A 16162-nucleotide genomic window follows, 5' to 3' on the forward strand; every position below is an offset into this window, starting at 1 on the left:
CTGCCAGTTTTATAACTCTTCCCTTTCTGCCCAGCGACCCTAGTGTAAAGGTTGCATGCCGTCATCCCAACCTAGGCAGATGCACATCATGCACAATTAAATTTATAAACTAGGGATGATCGCATGTGAGAAGGGAGGATATCTTTGTACCTAAAAAAACAAACCTATTTTGAAATTATTCACCAGTTTGAAATTATTCACCAGTAAAATACAAAGAATTATGTCCGGAAAGTACTTCATAAACAAAACTTTTAATTCTCTTGACATATCTTTGGACGCATGGCCTAAGTATGGAAGAGAACAGTAAACCATTTTTCTAATATCAGGCTCTGGAACAACTTCACTGTATTGCTTAGACTTGAATTTCTTAATCTGATGAAACACCATGCCAGAAGGAAATCCATTAAACAAGAAGACATTGCTCAAAAATTCAAATTCAGAATGCATGGAATGGAAAGTCTAGCATATACAAAAGCCGTGGTGTAATAGTGTTTGAAGCCCATTTAACTTGAATCTAAAAGAACAAAAACTAAAAAAGCTAGTGCTTAGGCTGGTGAAAGTTGATTTTCTGAAAACAGATGTTTGAAAATGGCCATTAGATTTAGTAATATTGCAGTCTAGAAAGGACAAACTATTGTTCAATTCAAGTTCCATGGTAAATTAAATAGAATTATGTTGCAAGTTAAGGTAATCAAAGAAAAGCATTATAATTCACGGAGATGTTCAAGTTGCTCACCCTGCATAAAATGTGACGTGCTTGCTAAGTTTTCTCAGAGTCACAGTAATTATCTGCATTGTCTATACCATACTATACTGCAGACGCAGTCTCAGCTCCATTGTCGCACGCATCCCGGGCCAGGGGTGCCCTCCTTTAAGTGTAATATGATTGACATATTCAGGATGCAACAATGACTTAAGTGCAGCAGATTCATCAGCCTGTTGCTCTTGGCTGCCTATAGGAAAGAAGAAGGCAATCCTGCGCAGAATCCATTCTTCGTGTACAGTAATGAGACGTCCGTTGTGTAGGGGTGGAATCTTATTCAGATGATGTGTACATGGAAGGGAGAGAAGAAGTTTTTACTTTATGTTGAAATGTACGTCAGGTGATCCGCAGACTTTACTGCCGTCGCTACCAATCATAAAGAACGGAACCCTAAGCGACCATGTTGGGGTAACTCATTTGAAAATACTGGCATCAAAACTTTCTCCCTGACACTATTTTGTTTACATTATTTCGATCTTTGGATGAAACTTAGATTACCCATAAATTTAAAACCAAAGCTTAATTAACACAAATAATTATCGAGACAAAAATTCGTCTATGAATTTTTAGCTTTTCCGCGATTCGAACAATCGAGCGACATTATTATTATTATTATACAGGGTGTCCCAAAAAAAACGATACCCAACTTTGAATGGCTGTAACTCGAAAAGTAATAGAGTTAAAACAATTTGAAAGGTCAGAATTTGTTCCCTAGGTTTTTCTCCATCTCTCCACCAAAAATCAGACAGATCGATGTAGCCATAAGCGTTTGATAGAACTTTCAGTGACATGTGCTAAAATCGTGCTTGCGCAAAGATATAGTAAGATCATTTTGCATAATCATTGCGTTGTCTTGACATGTTTTCTTTTCGCTGTTTTATTTTTTAGCGCATTTTCTCATTTATGAAAAAATGCACTATTGTGCTCGCCATGTCCGTCTGTCCGTCCGTCCTTCTGCCCGTCTGTCTGCCCGTCTGTCTGTCCGTCCTTGACTTCATGTTTTCGTCGGCGAGAAAATGCGCTCTCTGTCACTCACTGCAGTGAGTACTGAGTTACATTTTCTTGTATCTTTGGTGAGACAAAAACATGGCAATCTTCTGATTCATTCCTGAAATATGCCTTTCGATCTACCAACGTCATCTGGAGAATTGTTCCACTCTCTGATACTTTGAATAAACGACTTCTCCGGTCATTCATCGCGCGTCTATTACTATTCGTATATATTAGTAAGGTTAGTGGGCGAGACAATAGTTCTAAATAGCAAGAGGTCTAAATATTATTCTTTTGGTCACTAACGATTCGAAGATAAATATGATGGAAAAATTATACCTTATTCCAGGTCACCATAAGCGGAAACTTACTGTATTTTTCTCTGGATAAATTTATTAATAATTCTGTCATTAGCTTGCTGGCATCGCAGCACATCCGACTGATGGTTGCATATATCATGCGGTCGTGACAAGAAAATTATTACATATTGCAGAGAAAAATTGTTTCGTGTTCAGCTATTTTCTGTACTGAAATATACACATATATGATGTATGTGCTCGATGTGATAAAGGTTAATGATTATACATACTGTCGACAATGGCGGTTGGGATCGCGCTGCTGTTGTGGAATACTTTAGTCATTGTTCAAAAACGCGCGTGCTCAGTCATGGCTGATCGGGCTGCACGCAGCTCCCGCTTGATTTACCTTTAGCTCAATTCCAGAGTAATATACTTTTTGACGCTTCTAGCACCTGTCATTGATATGATAGGTGCGTAGCGATGGACTAGCAAGCTATATAAATATCTAAAAGTCGTTTATTTCTATATTATGATGAATTGAATCATTTAAAGAGACCAATGTATCAAAAACGCATGAAATCATGCTATAATGTATGATGATAATTCACGGAGATGTCCAGGTTGCTCACCCTGCATAAAATGTGACGTGCTTGCTAAGTTTTCTCAGAGTCACAGTAATTATCTGCATTGTCTATGTAGTAAAATAAGGAAGACTTGGCAATCCAGGCTATATTCGAACAAATGACCAGTTATCTGGAATAAGAGTAACATATGTCAAAAACTAATCAACAAATTACTACGCAAATATTATTGACAACAGAAACAATAATAAAACTGATTTATAATGAGGAATCTACGTGGCAGGGAACTTACATTACATAAAGGCGAGATAACGCTAACGGCAATGGTTAGAACCTTTCAGCTCGTCGATAGCGACCATGTTTCGTGCTGATGAAACAATCCAACGAATATATGCAATCCCTAATGCCAATGACATCATTACGACTTTAAAAAGAACTTCTATTACTCGTTCATATGTTGCCTTTTACACGGAATTGTGGAATTATTTTGAGCCAGTGCGCTCGGTGAAACGAAAAGAAGTAGTTTCTCCTCAAATATCTTCTATGGTATTTCTAAGAAAACGGAAATTCAAGTTGCACTAACGCTGTCTCTTATACACATCTAGATGTGTATAAGAGACAGCTGTGATACTGCTCCTTCATTGCAATACTCCATAAACTGTGATACTGCTCCTTCTTCATTGCAATACTCCATAAACTGTGATACTGCTCCTTCATTGCAATACTCCATAAGCTGTGATACTGCTCCTTCATTGAAATACTCCATAAACTGTGATACTGCTCCTTCATTGAAATACTCCTGTCTCTTATACACATCTAGATGTGTATAAGAGACAGTATTAATTGTGTATATTTTTATTTTTAGTATCAGGAGGCAGTATAAGCTTGTTTCAACACGTGTGGTTAATGGCCAGAGAATTCTTCAATTTAAATTTTCAGGGTCAAACAATATTCTTCAGATGACATTAGTTGATCAAAATGCAGGTTCAAGGGAAAAATATCACTTTATTAACGACGTTTCGAATGTAACAACATTCATTTTCAAGTTACAGGAAGCGCATGTACATCACCGTCGCTATCAAAAAGGATATTAAAAATTACTCAAATAATAATAATCATATATTTATTTATAATGTGTTGCAATGCATGTCTTAAAAAATAATAATAATAAGTGGAACTTCACGTTGCACTAAACAAGGAACCGAAAATCGCTGACCAAAATATTCACAAGTTTTCTACTGAAAATTTTTCAAAAATAACAATAGGTAAGAATGACCTATGTAAAAGGAAAGATGCATCGTTATTTGCACAAAGTTACACTGATTTCTTCTAGTGCTCACGGAGCCAAGCTCGTTTGATTGCCCTTGGCTCCGTGACACCAAGGGCCACAACGTCAAACCCCGAACTATACGCAGCAACGGACACTTCAAAAGAGCAGGAATTCTTCAGGAGTCTGGTGTAGTCAGGAAATTTTGCTTCAAAAATTTTGCTTTTTTTTCTAACTACTTAGTAAGAGTTCTGTTTGTCTATAATATTTTTATGAAACCTAGACCTATTACTAATTCTTGTATTTTATAATCTATGCCAAGTTTTGTTTATTTAGTACCGTAAAATGGGGTAACTTAGACCGGCGGGGTAACTTAGACCACTTTTCATTTTTCTAACAAAAACCCCCACAACTCAAAAACTATTTGACATAGAAAAATTTTGTCAATGGGCATTAAAGGCCTAATACTGAGGCTACATAAGACAATAGAAAGATTTGAAAAGTTTGCATATCTAATAGGTTAGAAAATTAAAAATGTGACCCACAAAAAAAGCTATTATTTAAAGCCTGTCAGAGTACCCCCTCCAATTTTTTTATTTTCTGGTTAAATAACTCCAGGTTTTGATGCATTGTAGTAGAACTCTTCTAGTTACATATGCAAATGACAAATTTTAGGAAAATGTCATAGTTTGCAAATGGGGGGCGCCGCCCCCAACTGGGGTAACTTAGACCACCTAATGTCAGCCCTGACAGGGTAACATAGACCGGCTTGGAAGTTAATATAAAATTACCATATATAACATATTTTATGTTTGACAGCCTATTTATGTTTTTTCTTTATGTTTCAGAATCTACAGAGTCTTATATATGGTAATTTTAACTTAATTTCCAAGCCAGTCAATATTACCCCATCAGGGCTGCCATTAGGTAGTCACATTTCCCTCATAATGAGGCGGTGCCCCCCATTTGCAAACTATGACACTTTCCTCAAGTTTGTCATTTGCATATGTAACTAGAAGAGTTCTACTACAATGCACCAAAACCTGGAGTTATTTGGAGTTATTTTACCAACAAATATAATTGATTTTACCACCCGGTCTAAGTTACCCCAAGAGCTGGGGTAACAAAGACCATCACTTTTTTTGAAATTACATAAAGACTATGAGAGGCAGGAGCCAGCAATTTATGGTGAGTGCTTTGAAGCTAGAGTATAGACCTGTATTTTGCATGTTTCAATTCAAGTTTAATTTAGCTAGTAAAAAAATGGAATAATTTAAAAAAAAAAATGTGCTCTAAGTTACCCCATTTTACGGTACTAGTATTAAAAGTACTACTTGTGTAGCAGTAGTGCAGTACTACCAGAAAACAAATCTGTGATGTAGGAAAATACAAGAATAATTAGTTATAGGTCTAGATAGATTTCCAGGAGGAATGACTCACGCATGCTGGAATTTTGGAGAGCTATTAAGTTAACCAGTGTACATACTAACATACCAACATTATTAACATAGGCATAGTATATTGGATACAACCAATTATAGTCTGGAGAGGGACATGTAGCCACCTAAAAATGACAGATGCATTATACACTATCTTAGAAGGCTAGAATTCTAGCCTGGGAAAACAACAGCATAGGGTAAACTTGGTATATTCCGACATCGTGGGTAGTTCCAACACTTCTCAACTTTTTCCTTCATATTAAGCTTTGTCTTAGTTCCATGCATTCATTGATGGTTGAAATAGTGACGTCATGCTACTGCCTGCCATACTATTGCCAAAACACTAGGTCTGGGCCATCTGGCGGGAAAATGTTAAGATCCAAAGAGAGACAGTGCACGTCACTGGTCACCCACTGAGAACATTGGAAAATGTGTCAAAGTTGATAGATGACCTTGCTCTACCAAATAGTGATTAGCTGTTTGTGTAGAAAGAATATTATGGTTTGAGACTTTTAAATAAGTCTGTGAATATATTAGGAATCCTTTAAGTATACTTGTATTTGCTGATTTTAAGTGGTAAATAAATTGATAGATGATTAAGTTAAGCGACAGTTTTAAACACATAAAAACTAATTCTGACACAGCTTGGAATTAGACACACACAGCTCATTCTGAGCTGTGTCCAAAAATTAAAATTTTTAATTAAGCTCGTTCCGAGCTGTGTCGTATTCCAATACACCTCACACAGTGTGTCGGAATTCCAGCACAGGGCGCCGGAAGTACAAATTAATAGAGTTTGAAGCGCTGCCAGAATTAGTCTCACAGTATGCCGAATTTAGTCACATACAGCGTCGGAATTTTAGGGATTGCGTAGGTTTGAATTCTAAAGGCTTTAAAATAAATATGGCAACAGTTTGTGACGTTTCATTGTTGCTGGCGCATAGTGCAGTGTTTTGTGAGTGACATAAAGCAAACAGAACTCGAGTTGCCCATATGGTGATTTTTTTATAGCCATTCATTTTTTGCTACGTCCTTAATGTGTCGGAATATACCGCGTTTACCCTATGGAAAACCAACTGGATCTACATTTCTCCACTCAACCATGAAGGCATGATTGGCATGAACTTACCAGCAGACTCAAGTGGAAAATGGGTGCAGAGGGTGTAAGCAGGCTCAGCATCTCCAATACATGGATTTATAGCCTAAAGCAATGCCTGCCATTTCCATGATGAGTCGCTGGGTAATTTTTATTAAGAAAATGCTTCTAAAAACTTTCATAGTATATCTCTTACTCTCCATGCACTGCAACACTTGCACTCATTGCAACTGATTCTGGACAACCTTCACTGCATCCTGATCCATCCAACGTACCGGAAGGCAGAAACCTTACTGTGGACGCTTGCATTCAAATTTTCAACTATTTTATAAATAGTTGCCCAAAGACTGGCAAATATCAAAAATGCAATAATTTCAATCCAAATGTGTCAGCAAGATCTTCTGAAGGCATTAATTTTGCTGCTGATAAATTGCCAAAGATATTGCAATATTCACCCACTTTCTGCACCCTGGGGAAAATGCAACTTCTTTGCAACTGAATTAATCATAAGATCTTCAATTCTGTTTTGATCTGCTGAAAATTCAGAATATAATTAATTATTAGTAATGTGCCATGGATAATGTAAGGAATTCTTACATTACACTCAAATGAGTCAATGAATATAAAAATGAAAAACACTGAAATCAGGTTGGGAAAACCCCACCTTTTTCTGAAACATTGCAGCTCTGACATCATTTAATTTCAGTACCTATAAAATCTTGTGGCTCTAATGTCATGTATTTTTGTTTGATTGAAAAAATTGCAGTTTGCAGTTCACAAACATGTCGATTCATAAAATTTTCAACTTTCAAAATATGCATTACTTCAACGTTCCTGCCAAAATATCCTGCAGAATGTATTAACAATAAGTCAACTCAAAACATTTCCTGGAAGATTGCATAGTTGCAGTTACATCAGAGCGGTCAGACTGCATTGTCACTTGTTCAGTTGCGACTTAAGTAAAGATAAATGTTAGTGTTGCTGTATGATTGGGCTTTTTTAGGGTAAAATTAGATATTTGGGTAACACATGCATGTGACTATGTAAACAAGTTTGCGGTTTGTATATGGCTTTTCATGGCCAAGATATGGAATCCATGGCTCAAAGAAATGGAACATGGCTGGCAAACCCATAAAAACATGGCTTGAAAAATCAAGTTGCAGCTTGCCAAGTAGATATATTCCATGCCTGACTGAAATTAGGTATTTTAACTATTATTGGTATACAGCAAGATTGAAAATTTTAGCCATAATACTGAAATTCTACAGCTTCAAGGGACATACCTGCCTAGTTTTGAAAACTTTAGAGCCTCTTGAGTCTTGACCCAATCTCAATCTGCACTTTTGTTAACAATTCAATAAAAATTGATAGCTTAAATCCTATGGCTCTGAAAATGGCTGGATAGCCCTATTTCAGAAATTAAATAGGTATATTCCCTGCATGGTATACAACCTATTTCTTCTCTACCTACTTTGGCATACCCTCCGGATGAAAAAAAAAATAGAATATATATTCCCTAGCACCTGGCACACCTTCCTGACTGTGGGAATGGATATGCATATGCCTAATTCTTGTTCACAATTCTTACATTTGTCCTAAAGAAGAGAGAAGAATGTCAATGGGAACGAATTTTCCCATTGATCAGCATGGCAGATGGGAGTGTAGAAGTAAGATTTTATTTGTTTTTCTTTATTTCATTTTATTTATTGTGACTCTTCACTGGCTACTATAAACAATGAAGATCATCACTGCTGCCTGCTGAGAACAAAGCTGAAGCTGGTAAAATCATAGAATATTTGATGTTGCACTTGCAGGTAATGGTATGGGACAGTTTTGACTTGAAGTTGGTATATAGAAATGGGTTACTTCTCTTCTTCTTGGTATATAGAAATGGGTATGTCTGTGACTTCTCGTTTTTGTTGACAAGAAAATACGCTCTCACTCACTGCAGTGGGTACTGAGTTATATTTTTTTAGACTAAGCAAACAATTTTTCCAGCCAGAAATTAATCTTCCTAATTTGTTTGTGTTAATCTTAAAACTACCATATGTGGAAAAACTGTGAATAATTCATTGTATTGTATAGTCAGATGGGGTAAGACAGGACCAAAATCACTAACAAGCCTGTAGCATCTGTACCATGAATATCTAAAAAACCCTAAACCTATCACAAGGTGTAGTTATGCAATACGCCTCTAAGCTACAACTCAGACATTTTGCATCTAACATAGTTTTCTGTACAGATTAAAAAAACAAATTAAATTCAGTGCAATTAGAATGCATGCCATGGGCCGGTCCTTTCTTACCCCATGAAGGCTGCGATCCTGTCTTACCCCATTTGACTATATAGTGACTTATGGTTGTCTTGTGAAAGCAAATAAGGCTTAGCCCAAACTCATATGTTGTTCAGTAATTCTGTTTTTCCAAAAAAATTTAGCATTCATTGCAACTTTAAAGGGGGTGTTATAACTGCCTGGAGTGCTGTCATTGTTCACAAATTTTACTCCTGAACCAGTCCTGTAAGTAATGCACAGCCTAAACCTGCACAGCTTCACTTAGCCTCAGAGCTATAAAGCTGCAAACCAAGCAAGAAAAACTGCATGCCACACTGGTTCCAAAGATGGCTTGAAGCCATGGTGCAGTATATCCGGGGTGACTTCTACAGTCAGTATAGTCTTATGGATTTGTAACCACAGCATCCCCATACCATTGCACTTCCTCACCTCTCCACCTTGCTGCAACCAATGAGGTTAGGTTATATTCAGTTAAGTTGATTTGGATGAATAGTTTATGTAAATGTAGAGGTAGGGCCAGGCTGAGGTTGCAACTTCTTGAAGACTGTACTGACTTTAGCAGTAGATGTGGACTTATGGCTCTATGGGTTTAAACACTTGGGCTGATCTACCCTATAGCATGCTTGTGCGCAGAAAGAAATATATTAGTGATTGTGGTATTATGCCAAGCTTGCTACTAATGTTCATCCCTAACTGCCAATGTTGATAACAAAGCCAGTGTTTGGTAGATAGTGTTTTTGTGTGTGAAAAGTGAGTATGAATTCATGACTATATATGGCAGTCTGCTGCTTGATATCTCTGTATTATGTGTATATCAGCCTCTTTTGTATATTACATTCAAGGTTTCAATGAGCTATCCCACTTTGAAGTTTTTTAAAATATTAAGTAAATTTGTAAAACAATCATTTGTAGGGATTTAAATACAAATTTTTATAACCCACAGCCAGCAATAATATCCATTGCATTCCATGGAAATACTCACTTAGTCATTATTAAACCCACAAAAATCCCTCCTCCAAATCCCAGTATGCCCATAAATTATATCTGGTGTATCTATGGACTTAATCCTGAAGCCACAATTATTGAATGACTTGCCATTACTTGATGAATTATTTTATTTTGAAATTGGGTTTGCTTATACTCTATCTCTGAAAAAATTGCATCATCAATGATAGCAATATTCAAAAGTTTAAAGAGGAAATGAAACTTTTTATTTTAGCATATCTATCATCTGTATTTATTGATTAATCTAAATAAAATAAGCAGTCTTGCTCATCCTAACTATCCAAAATTTACCACTCTTCTTTTCATATTGTTTGCAAAAAGTAAGAAAACAGGGGCCTTTTTAGGGGCCTGCTGAAATTAGGTCTATCATCAAAATGAAACATCTGAAGCTCACACACTTAGAAATTTCTTTATAGATTATTTGATATTTATTGTAGTGTCCTAAATGCACTATTAATGAATATTAGGAAGCAAGACTAATCAATCAAAATTCCACAGAAGTTGATTCAGCCCAATGGAGATGTTATAGTCTGTATCAAGTGTCTCACTATCAAACACCTAAATAATGTAGAGTGGTGATCTAGAATACAATCTAGAGTAATGTCAAACTAACCCCTAAATAATCTAGAGTGGTGCATGCTGTCCCCAGGACTCAATGCTCCACTCAAAGTTTGCTGCACTGACTCTTTAACTCTAAATAATGCCAGTGTACTGCATACAAACTTGTTCTTTCTCTAACATCCAAAAATGTCTTCACAGAATAAGGTCACTGATTCTTGAGTTGCTTTCAATTAATACTTGGACTTTGATTACAAATAAACTTCAGTTTAACTTGAAACCTGCAAAATTCGATCAGTATTATGATGAATAAATGAAGGCATGCACAATGTCTCTGATGATGCAGTCAACAGTGGCTGGCATGCTGAGCTGAGCACCCAAATGTCTTCTGAATCTTGCAAAGTTGAGTCTGATGGTGAGCTGTAGTTTTAAGGGATTCATAAATTGCTCATAATTGAGTAAAATTGGAAATAATATTCTTGTGATGATTAAATTAAAGTTTAAAGATTGAGTTAACTTGAAGATATTGCTCCAAATTTTGTGGAAGCAGTGACACATTGTTTGTCACTTGCATTAATGTCTCATGTTCAAGTTTATTCATGATGTTCTATGTCAATTTATTCAGCTACAGAGGCCAGTGGCTCATCTCCTCCCCAGGAAATGGTGGCAGTTTACATCAAGGAGGAGCCTCAAGATGGAGGAGAGGACATGGCTGTGAAGGTGGAACCAATTGACAGTAGTGAAAAAGAGGTAAATTCATCATATGCATTAGTGAATTGTAAAGCATAAAATTCACATATCAATATTTGTACCTTTATAGTTGGTTTTCAATAGGGCAAAGAAGCTCCCAAAGCTTGAGGAATTTTATTCCTCAAATTTGTGTGAGATTATCCTGCAAATAAAGTTTGAAGCTGGTAATTTGTATTTGGCATCGGGACATTCATGCTGTGGACTTGTATATAATTGTGCAATATGTTTATATTCTTCAATGAATGAATGCATTGCATTATTTCTTTTCTTCTTTGCTTTTCTATGTATTAATTGCGTATTGTTTTAATTTATTCAAGAGTAATTATGTTCAGTACTGATTCTGTTTGCCAGCGAGCAAGTAAGGATCTTGTCATAAAAAGGATCTATTTATTATTTGATGATCAGCAGTGCATTGCAATATGAGTTCTGTGACCTTGCCTGCCAGTGAAGTTAAGCTTCTTTCACATGGGGCGGCAAATACTGCATGAATAAAAAAACACAACTATATTCATCAGCAAACCTCATTGGACATACATAATGTACACTGCTATTCACACAAAACAGATTTTAATGCAGCGTAGAATTTGATGCCTGATGCCTGTCTGTGTGCTGCTAAAACTGCTGTGGTAGATTTGCCACAGCAGTTTAGCTTTAAATGATATTCTGTGTAATCTTTCACACTAAGCGGTTTTTGACACCACATCCTAGTGTGGTTCAGACAGTGGGTCGTCGAGGGTGTGTGCAGCTCCTGCTTCTAGAAGAGGTAAGGATAATTAAACTCATTTCTTATTGTTATTGAATGAATTAATGAATTTTGTAATGACAAGTTTGGGAACATTGAAACATATTTTTATTGGGAAATACATTTCTTTTCAGGTTCAACAATGAGTTCAAGTGACAATATAAAGCTTATTTTAGCCGTTAAAAAACACCCTGCAGTTTGGGATACGGCCTGCAGCGACTACACAGATAAGATTGAAAAAGTCAATGCATGGAAGACCATATGCAAAGAGGTTACAGTAAATTATGCAGAAATCAAAGATGACGAAGCAAAAAATAATGTTGGTGAGTATAAATATTTGCAGATCATATGGAGTTGTTTTGTCATGTCACTGAACCATTGTTGCTTGCAAAATAATTGCAAACATATCTCTGATGCGGTTAGCTCCTCTTCCTCTATGTTGGTGACCAATATTTGCAATAGTTTGTAATTCATTGCTATTACTAACGTCATAACCTCTGGGTCAGTTTTTTTAACAAAATTGTGCAGCATGCAATAGGCTTTTACAATATCAATTGCTAATTTATTAGACTCATCAATTTCTTAGACTCATTCTGAATTATTAGGGCAAACAAGTCGGATGTGTTTGCCGTCTATGGCCCCTAAACAATTGGAAAAATTTGAATTTTTCTCAAAGCCTTTTGATATGATATTCCTATTCTCCGTGTACAGTGGAAAGCATTTGGCTTGCAATGCTTGCCATGTTTCAATATATATCTCCCTGATTGCTCCACTTATGGTTGATATGCCTAGCCAATAAAATAATACAGAGCTGTCATAACCAGTGGCAAGGTATCTTAAAATAAAAATATAATATAAAATAAAGAAAGAAAAATATTTTGCAATGTTAGATATTTCTTGCATAATATTACTCTTTTTTGTTTTGTTTCAGCTAAACAACTTCAGACGAAATGGAAAACCCTGCGTGATGCTTTCCGAAAGAATCAAAATTTAATTCGAAATACTCCATCTGGATCAGGCACAAACAAACATGTACGCCCATACTTGTATGCCCCGCAAATGCAATTTCTGTTGAAGACTTTTGATGCCGCAGAAAATGCCTCAAATAATCCAACACCTACTAATAATAACCAAGATGAAACAAAAGTTCAACTTTCTTCGAAAATTGATAGAAAACCTAAGAAATCAAGACCTATGGATATGCAGATACCTGACTACCTTAAGAAGCCAGATGACAGCGGATCAGATGAGATAGGATTATTTTTCAGGTCTTTGAAATCATTTGTTAAAGATTTTACCAAAGAAGAAACATTGGAGCTGAAAGCACGGGTTATATCCATAATCTCTGACATAAGAAAATTTAGAAATAACTATCCCCGTAACAATGTCGCAGGAACAAGTGAAGCTTCAACATTTTACACGTATAACAACAATATGTCAACTAAAGAACCACTGGTTTGGACTCACTCTCTAGTAGAGAGGTTAATCGATCTTTATAGAGACCACGAATGCCTATGGAGAGTTACGTCCAAGAAATATAAAAATCGAATTGCAAAAGAAAAAGCTATGGTAAAAATAGTTGGAGTTTTAAGAAACTTTTGTGCACAAGTCACTGTTGCCGAGGTTCGCAAGAAAATTCATACATTACGTTCGCAATTCCATCGTGAAATGAAGTTAATACGAGAATCAACGGAATCTGGCGCTGGTGCTGACCAAATGTACACACCGAAACTCTGGTGCTTTGAATCATTGATGTTCATCAATGACATCGATGCTCATCGTCAGTCCACGTCTACACTCGACGAAGACGTTCAGGTTTCAAATGATGCAAGTTATTTTTGCGTTAATTATTTATTTTATTTCTTCATTGAAATGCACCATGAACTGTGAGACTGCTTCATTGCAATACTCCTTAAACTGTGATACTGCTCCTTCTTGCAATACTCCATAAACTGTGATACTGCTCCTACTTCATTGAAATACTCCTTAAACTGTGATACTGCTCCTTCTTCATTGCAATACTCCTTAAACTGTGAGNTCCATAAAGTGTGATACTGCTCCTTCTTCATTGAAATACTCCATAAACTGTGAGACTGCTCCTTCTTCATGGCAATACTCCATAAACTGTGATAGGTACTGCTCCTTCTTCATTGAAATACTCCATAAACTGTGATACTGCTCCTTCATTGCAATACTCCATAAACTGTGATACTGCTCCTTCTTCATTGCAATACTCCATAAACTGTGATACTGCTCCTTCATTGCAATACTCCATAAACTGTGCTGACACGTACTTCATTTCCCGTCCTTCTGCTGATCCTCTGTAGGCCCTGAAATTGTAGATCTCTCCATATCCCTATACTTACAAATCTACTCACAAATCAATCTACTTAGAAATCAAATCTCATAATCAATTGAGCCAGCTGGGCGATAGCCATCCGAAGAGTATTTTCTGAGCATGTTGTGCAAGGTAGTACAGGCCAATACTATTTTGTCGACCTTCGACGGTTCTAATTTAATAGTAGTCAAAAATATTCTAAACCTGTTAAACATTATACAAAGTCGTTTTCAACAGCACGGCGTGCTGTTGACATCCTGTACGAGGCTATTATTTGCTGATCTGTCTGGTCTTTATGCGGGTAAAGTTTCAATAGGCAGGTTTTTAGTGGAAAGGCATCATCGCCCAAAAGCACATATGGTAGCACTCTGTGGCTCCCTGGCATTTCACTGTCGGGAGGCATTCTTACGGTTTTTGCTTGCAGTCTCTTGCTTAAAGTACAATTTCCCCACACTCCTTCATCTGAAACACATCCATTGCACCCTACGTCAACATAAATGAAGTCGTAGTTAGCGTCGGCCACTACCATAAGCACAATGATGTTTGTGTTTCTGTAATTGTAATAATAAGATCCACTGTTCATAGGTTTTATATTGATATGCTTCCCGTCAACTGAGCCAATGCAATGCGGGAAGTTCCAGAGAGTTTCATATTCCTCAGCAATGCGTAGCCGTTCATTCTCGGTTTGTGGTGTATGAAAAGTATACAGAAACTATTAATTTCTAAATATGTGATTTATTAACATATGATATTTATTTGCAGGGAACAGAAGGTGATCAGGACCAAACTATTCCGCATGAAGAGTATTTTGATGATACATTCACGGAAGCAACAACCCCTTCAACACCATCTTCTCCTTCTAGATCAAATACTCCTTCTCTGCCTGAAAGTTTGCAGTCAACCGCGACTGCGTTGCCAAGCACTACTTCATCAGAAGCTTTAATACTCACACCAATGCAAAAAACGAGTAATCTCACTCAAAAGAAAAGGAAGATAGATCCAACTGATGAGTTAATTCAGGTTGCGTTATCTAAATTGACGGAGAAGAAAAATGATGATGATGACTTATCAGCATTTGGCGTAGTGGTGGCTACGCAAATTAGAAACATGAATAAAACACAGGCAACCATTTCTAGAAAATTAATCAATGATGCATTGTTCATGGGAAGTATGAATATGTTGGAGACAAATTCACGTATTGTGACCGCATCAAATTGCACTGACAATATGAACTTCTAATTGTCATTTCAACGAAGATAAAAGTCTGATTACTGTTTATGTAGAGGTTATTCTATTTGATATTCTTTATTATATATCATATTTTTGTAACGTAGGTTTCGTCCAGAAAAACTTGAAACTCATGGGGATGTTATTTTTGTTACTTATTAGGATATAGGAAATGGATTACCTCGAACTTGGAAGAATTGTTTCCATTTCAGTTAAACTATTGTTGTTATTGTGCACTGAAGTTTTCAGTGCATTCAATTGACATACATTGTTTTCTCTGGTCTCTCCTGTGCACATTTATTATACATGACCTCGTCTAAAACTCCACCAACAAACTTATACACTTGCACGCTTCTCACCCGATACAGTTTTCGCCTTCCTCTCATTTCTCTTAATAAATTATTCTCTCGCTCGCCTACCAGCATAAACTAACAGAATATAGTTACACTGCTTTTATTTTCCTGCCTATTATTAGCACGGTCTTAACCCGTTCATTGGTAACCTCGTTGAGATGACTATCGAACGCCTTCGATATTTTATACTAAGTTATGTTTTATATAATGAAATTTTAGACCAACTTGTACATTTTTTACAAATATATCAAATTCATAATATAATCTGCATTATTCAAAGAATTTCTCATTTTGCTGAAGTTTTAGATAAAATAATACTATATACCGACAAAATATATGTTAACTATGCAAATAATGGGAAAATCGCCATAAATCCGCAACCTTGGGCTACAGGCAAGCTGCCTTGTTTCCTATAGTCTTTGTTCACAATCTTGGTTGACTGTAAATCTATTGGCTGTAAC

At 36.4% G+C, this 16162-nt stretch overlaps 1 protein-coding gene across 3 annotated transcripts; it reads left to right on the plus strand.

The window, feature by feature from the left end:
* Positions 1-10360: 10360 nt before the first annotated feature.
* Positions 10361-15920, plus strand: LOC108673117. 3 transcript variants are annotated; one of them, XM_018160898.2, is made up of 6 exons: positions 10373-10706; positions 10917-11041; positions 11750-11804; positions 11918-12106; positions 12715-13610; positions 14884-15920. In XM_018160898.2, exons 1-6 carry the CDS (start codon positions 10613-10615, stop codon positions 15358-15360), a joined length of 1836 nt encoding a protein of 611 aa, XP_018016387.1. In that variant the 5' UTR covers positions 10373-10612; the 3' UTR covers positions 15361-15920. The 3 variants fall into 3 exon arrangements, with proteins under 3 accessions (XP_018016389.1, XP_018016387.1, XP_018016388.1); XM_018160899.2 differs by lacking the exon at positions 10373-10706 and having other exon boundaries at positions 10977-11041; positions 11727-11804; XM_018160900.2 differs by lacking the exons at positions 12715-13610; positions 14884-15920 and having other exon boundaries at positions 10361-10706; positions 11727-11804; positions 11918-11937.
* Positions 15921-16162: the final 242 nt, after the last annotated feature.

Source organism: Hyalella azteca, unplaced genomic scaffold (assembly GCF_000764305.2).
Source record: "Hyalella azteca isolate HAZT.00-mixed unplaced genomic scaffold, Hazt_2.0.2 contig3529, whole genome shotgun sequence".
Lineage (NCBI taxonomy): Eukaryota > Metazoa > Arthropoda > Malacostraca > Amphipoda > Hyalellidae > Hyalella > Hyalella azteca.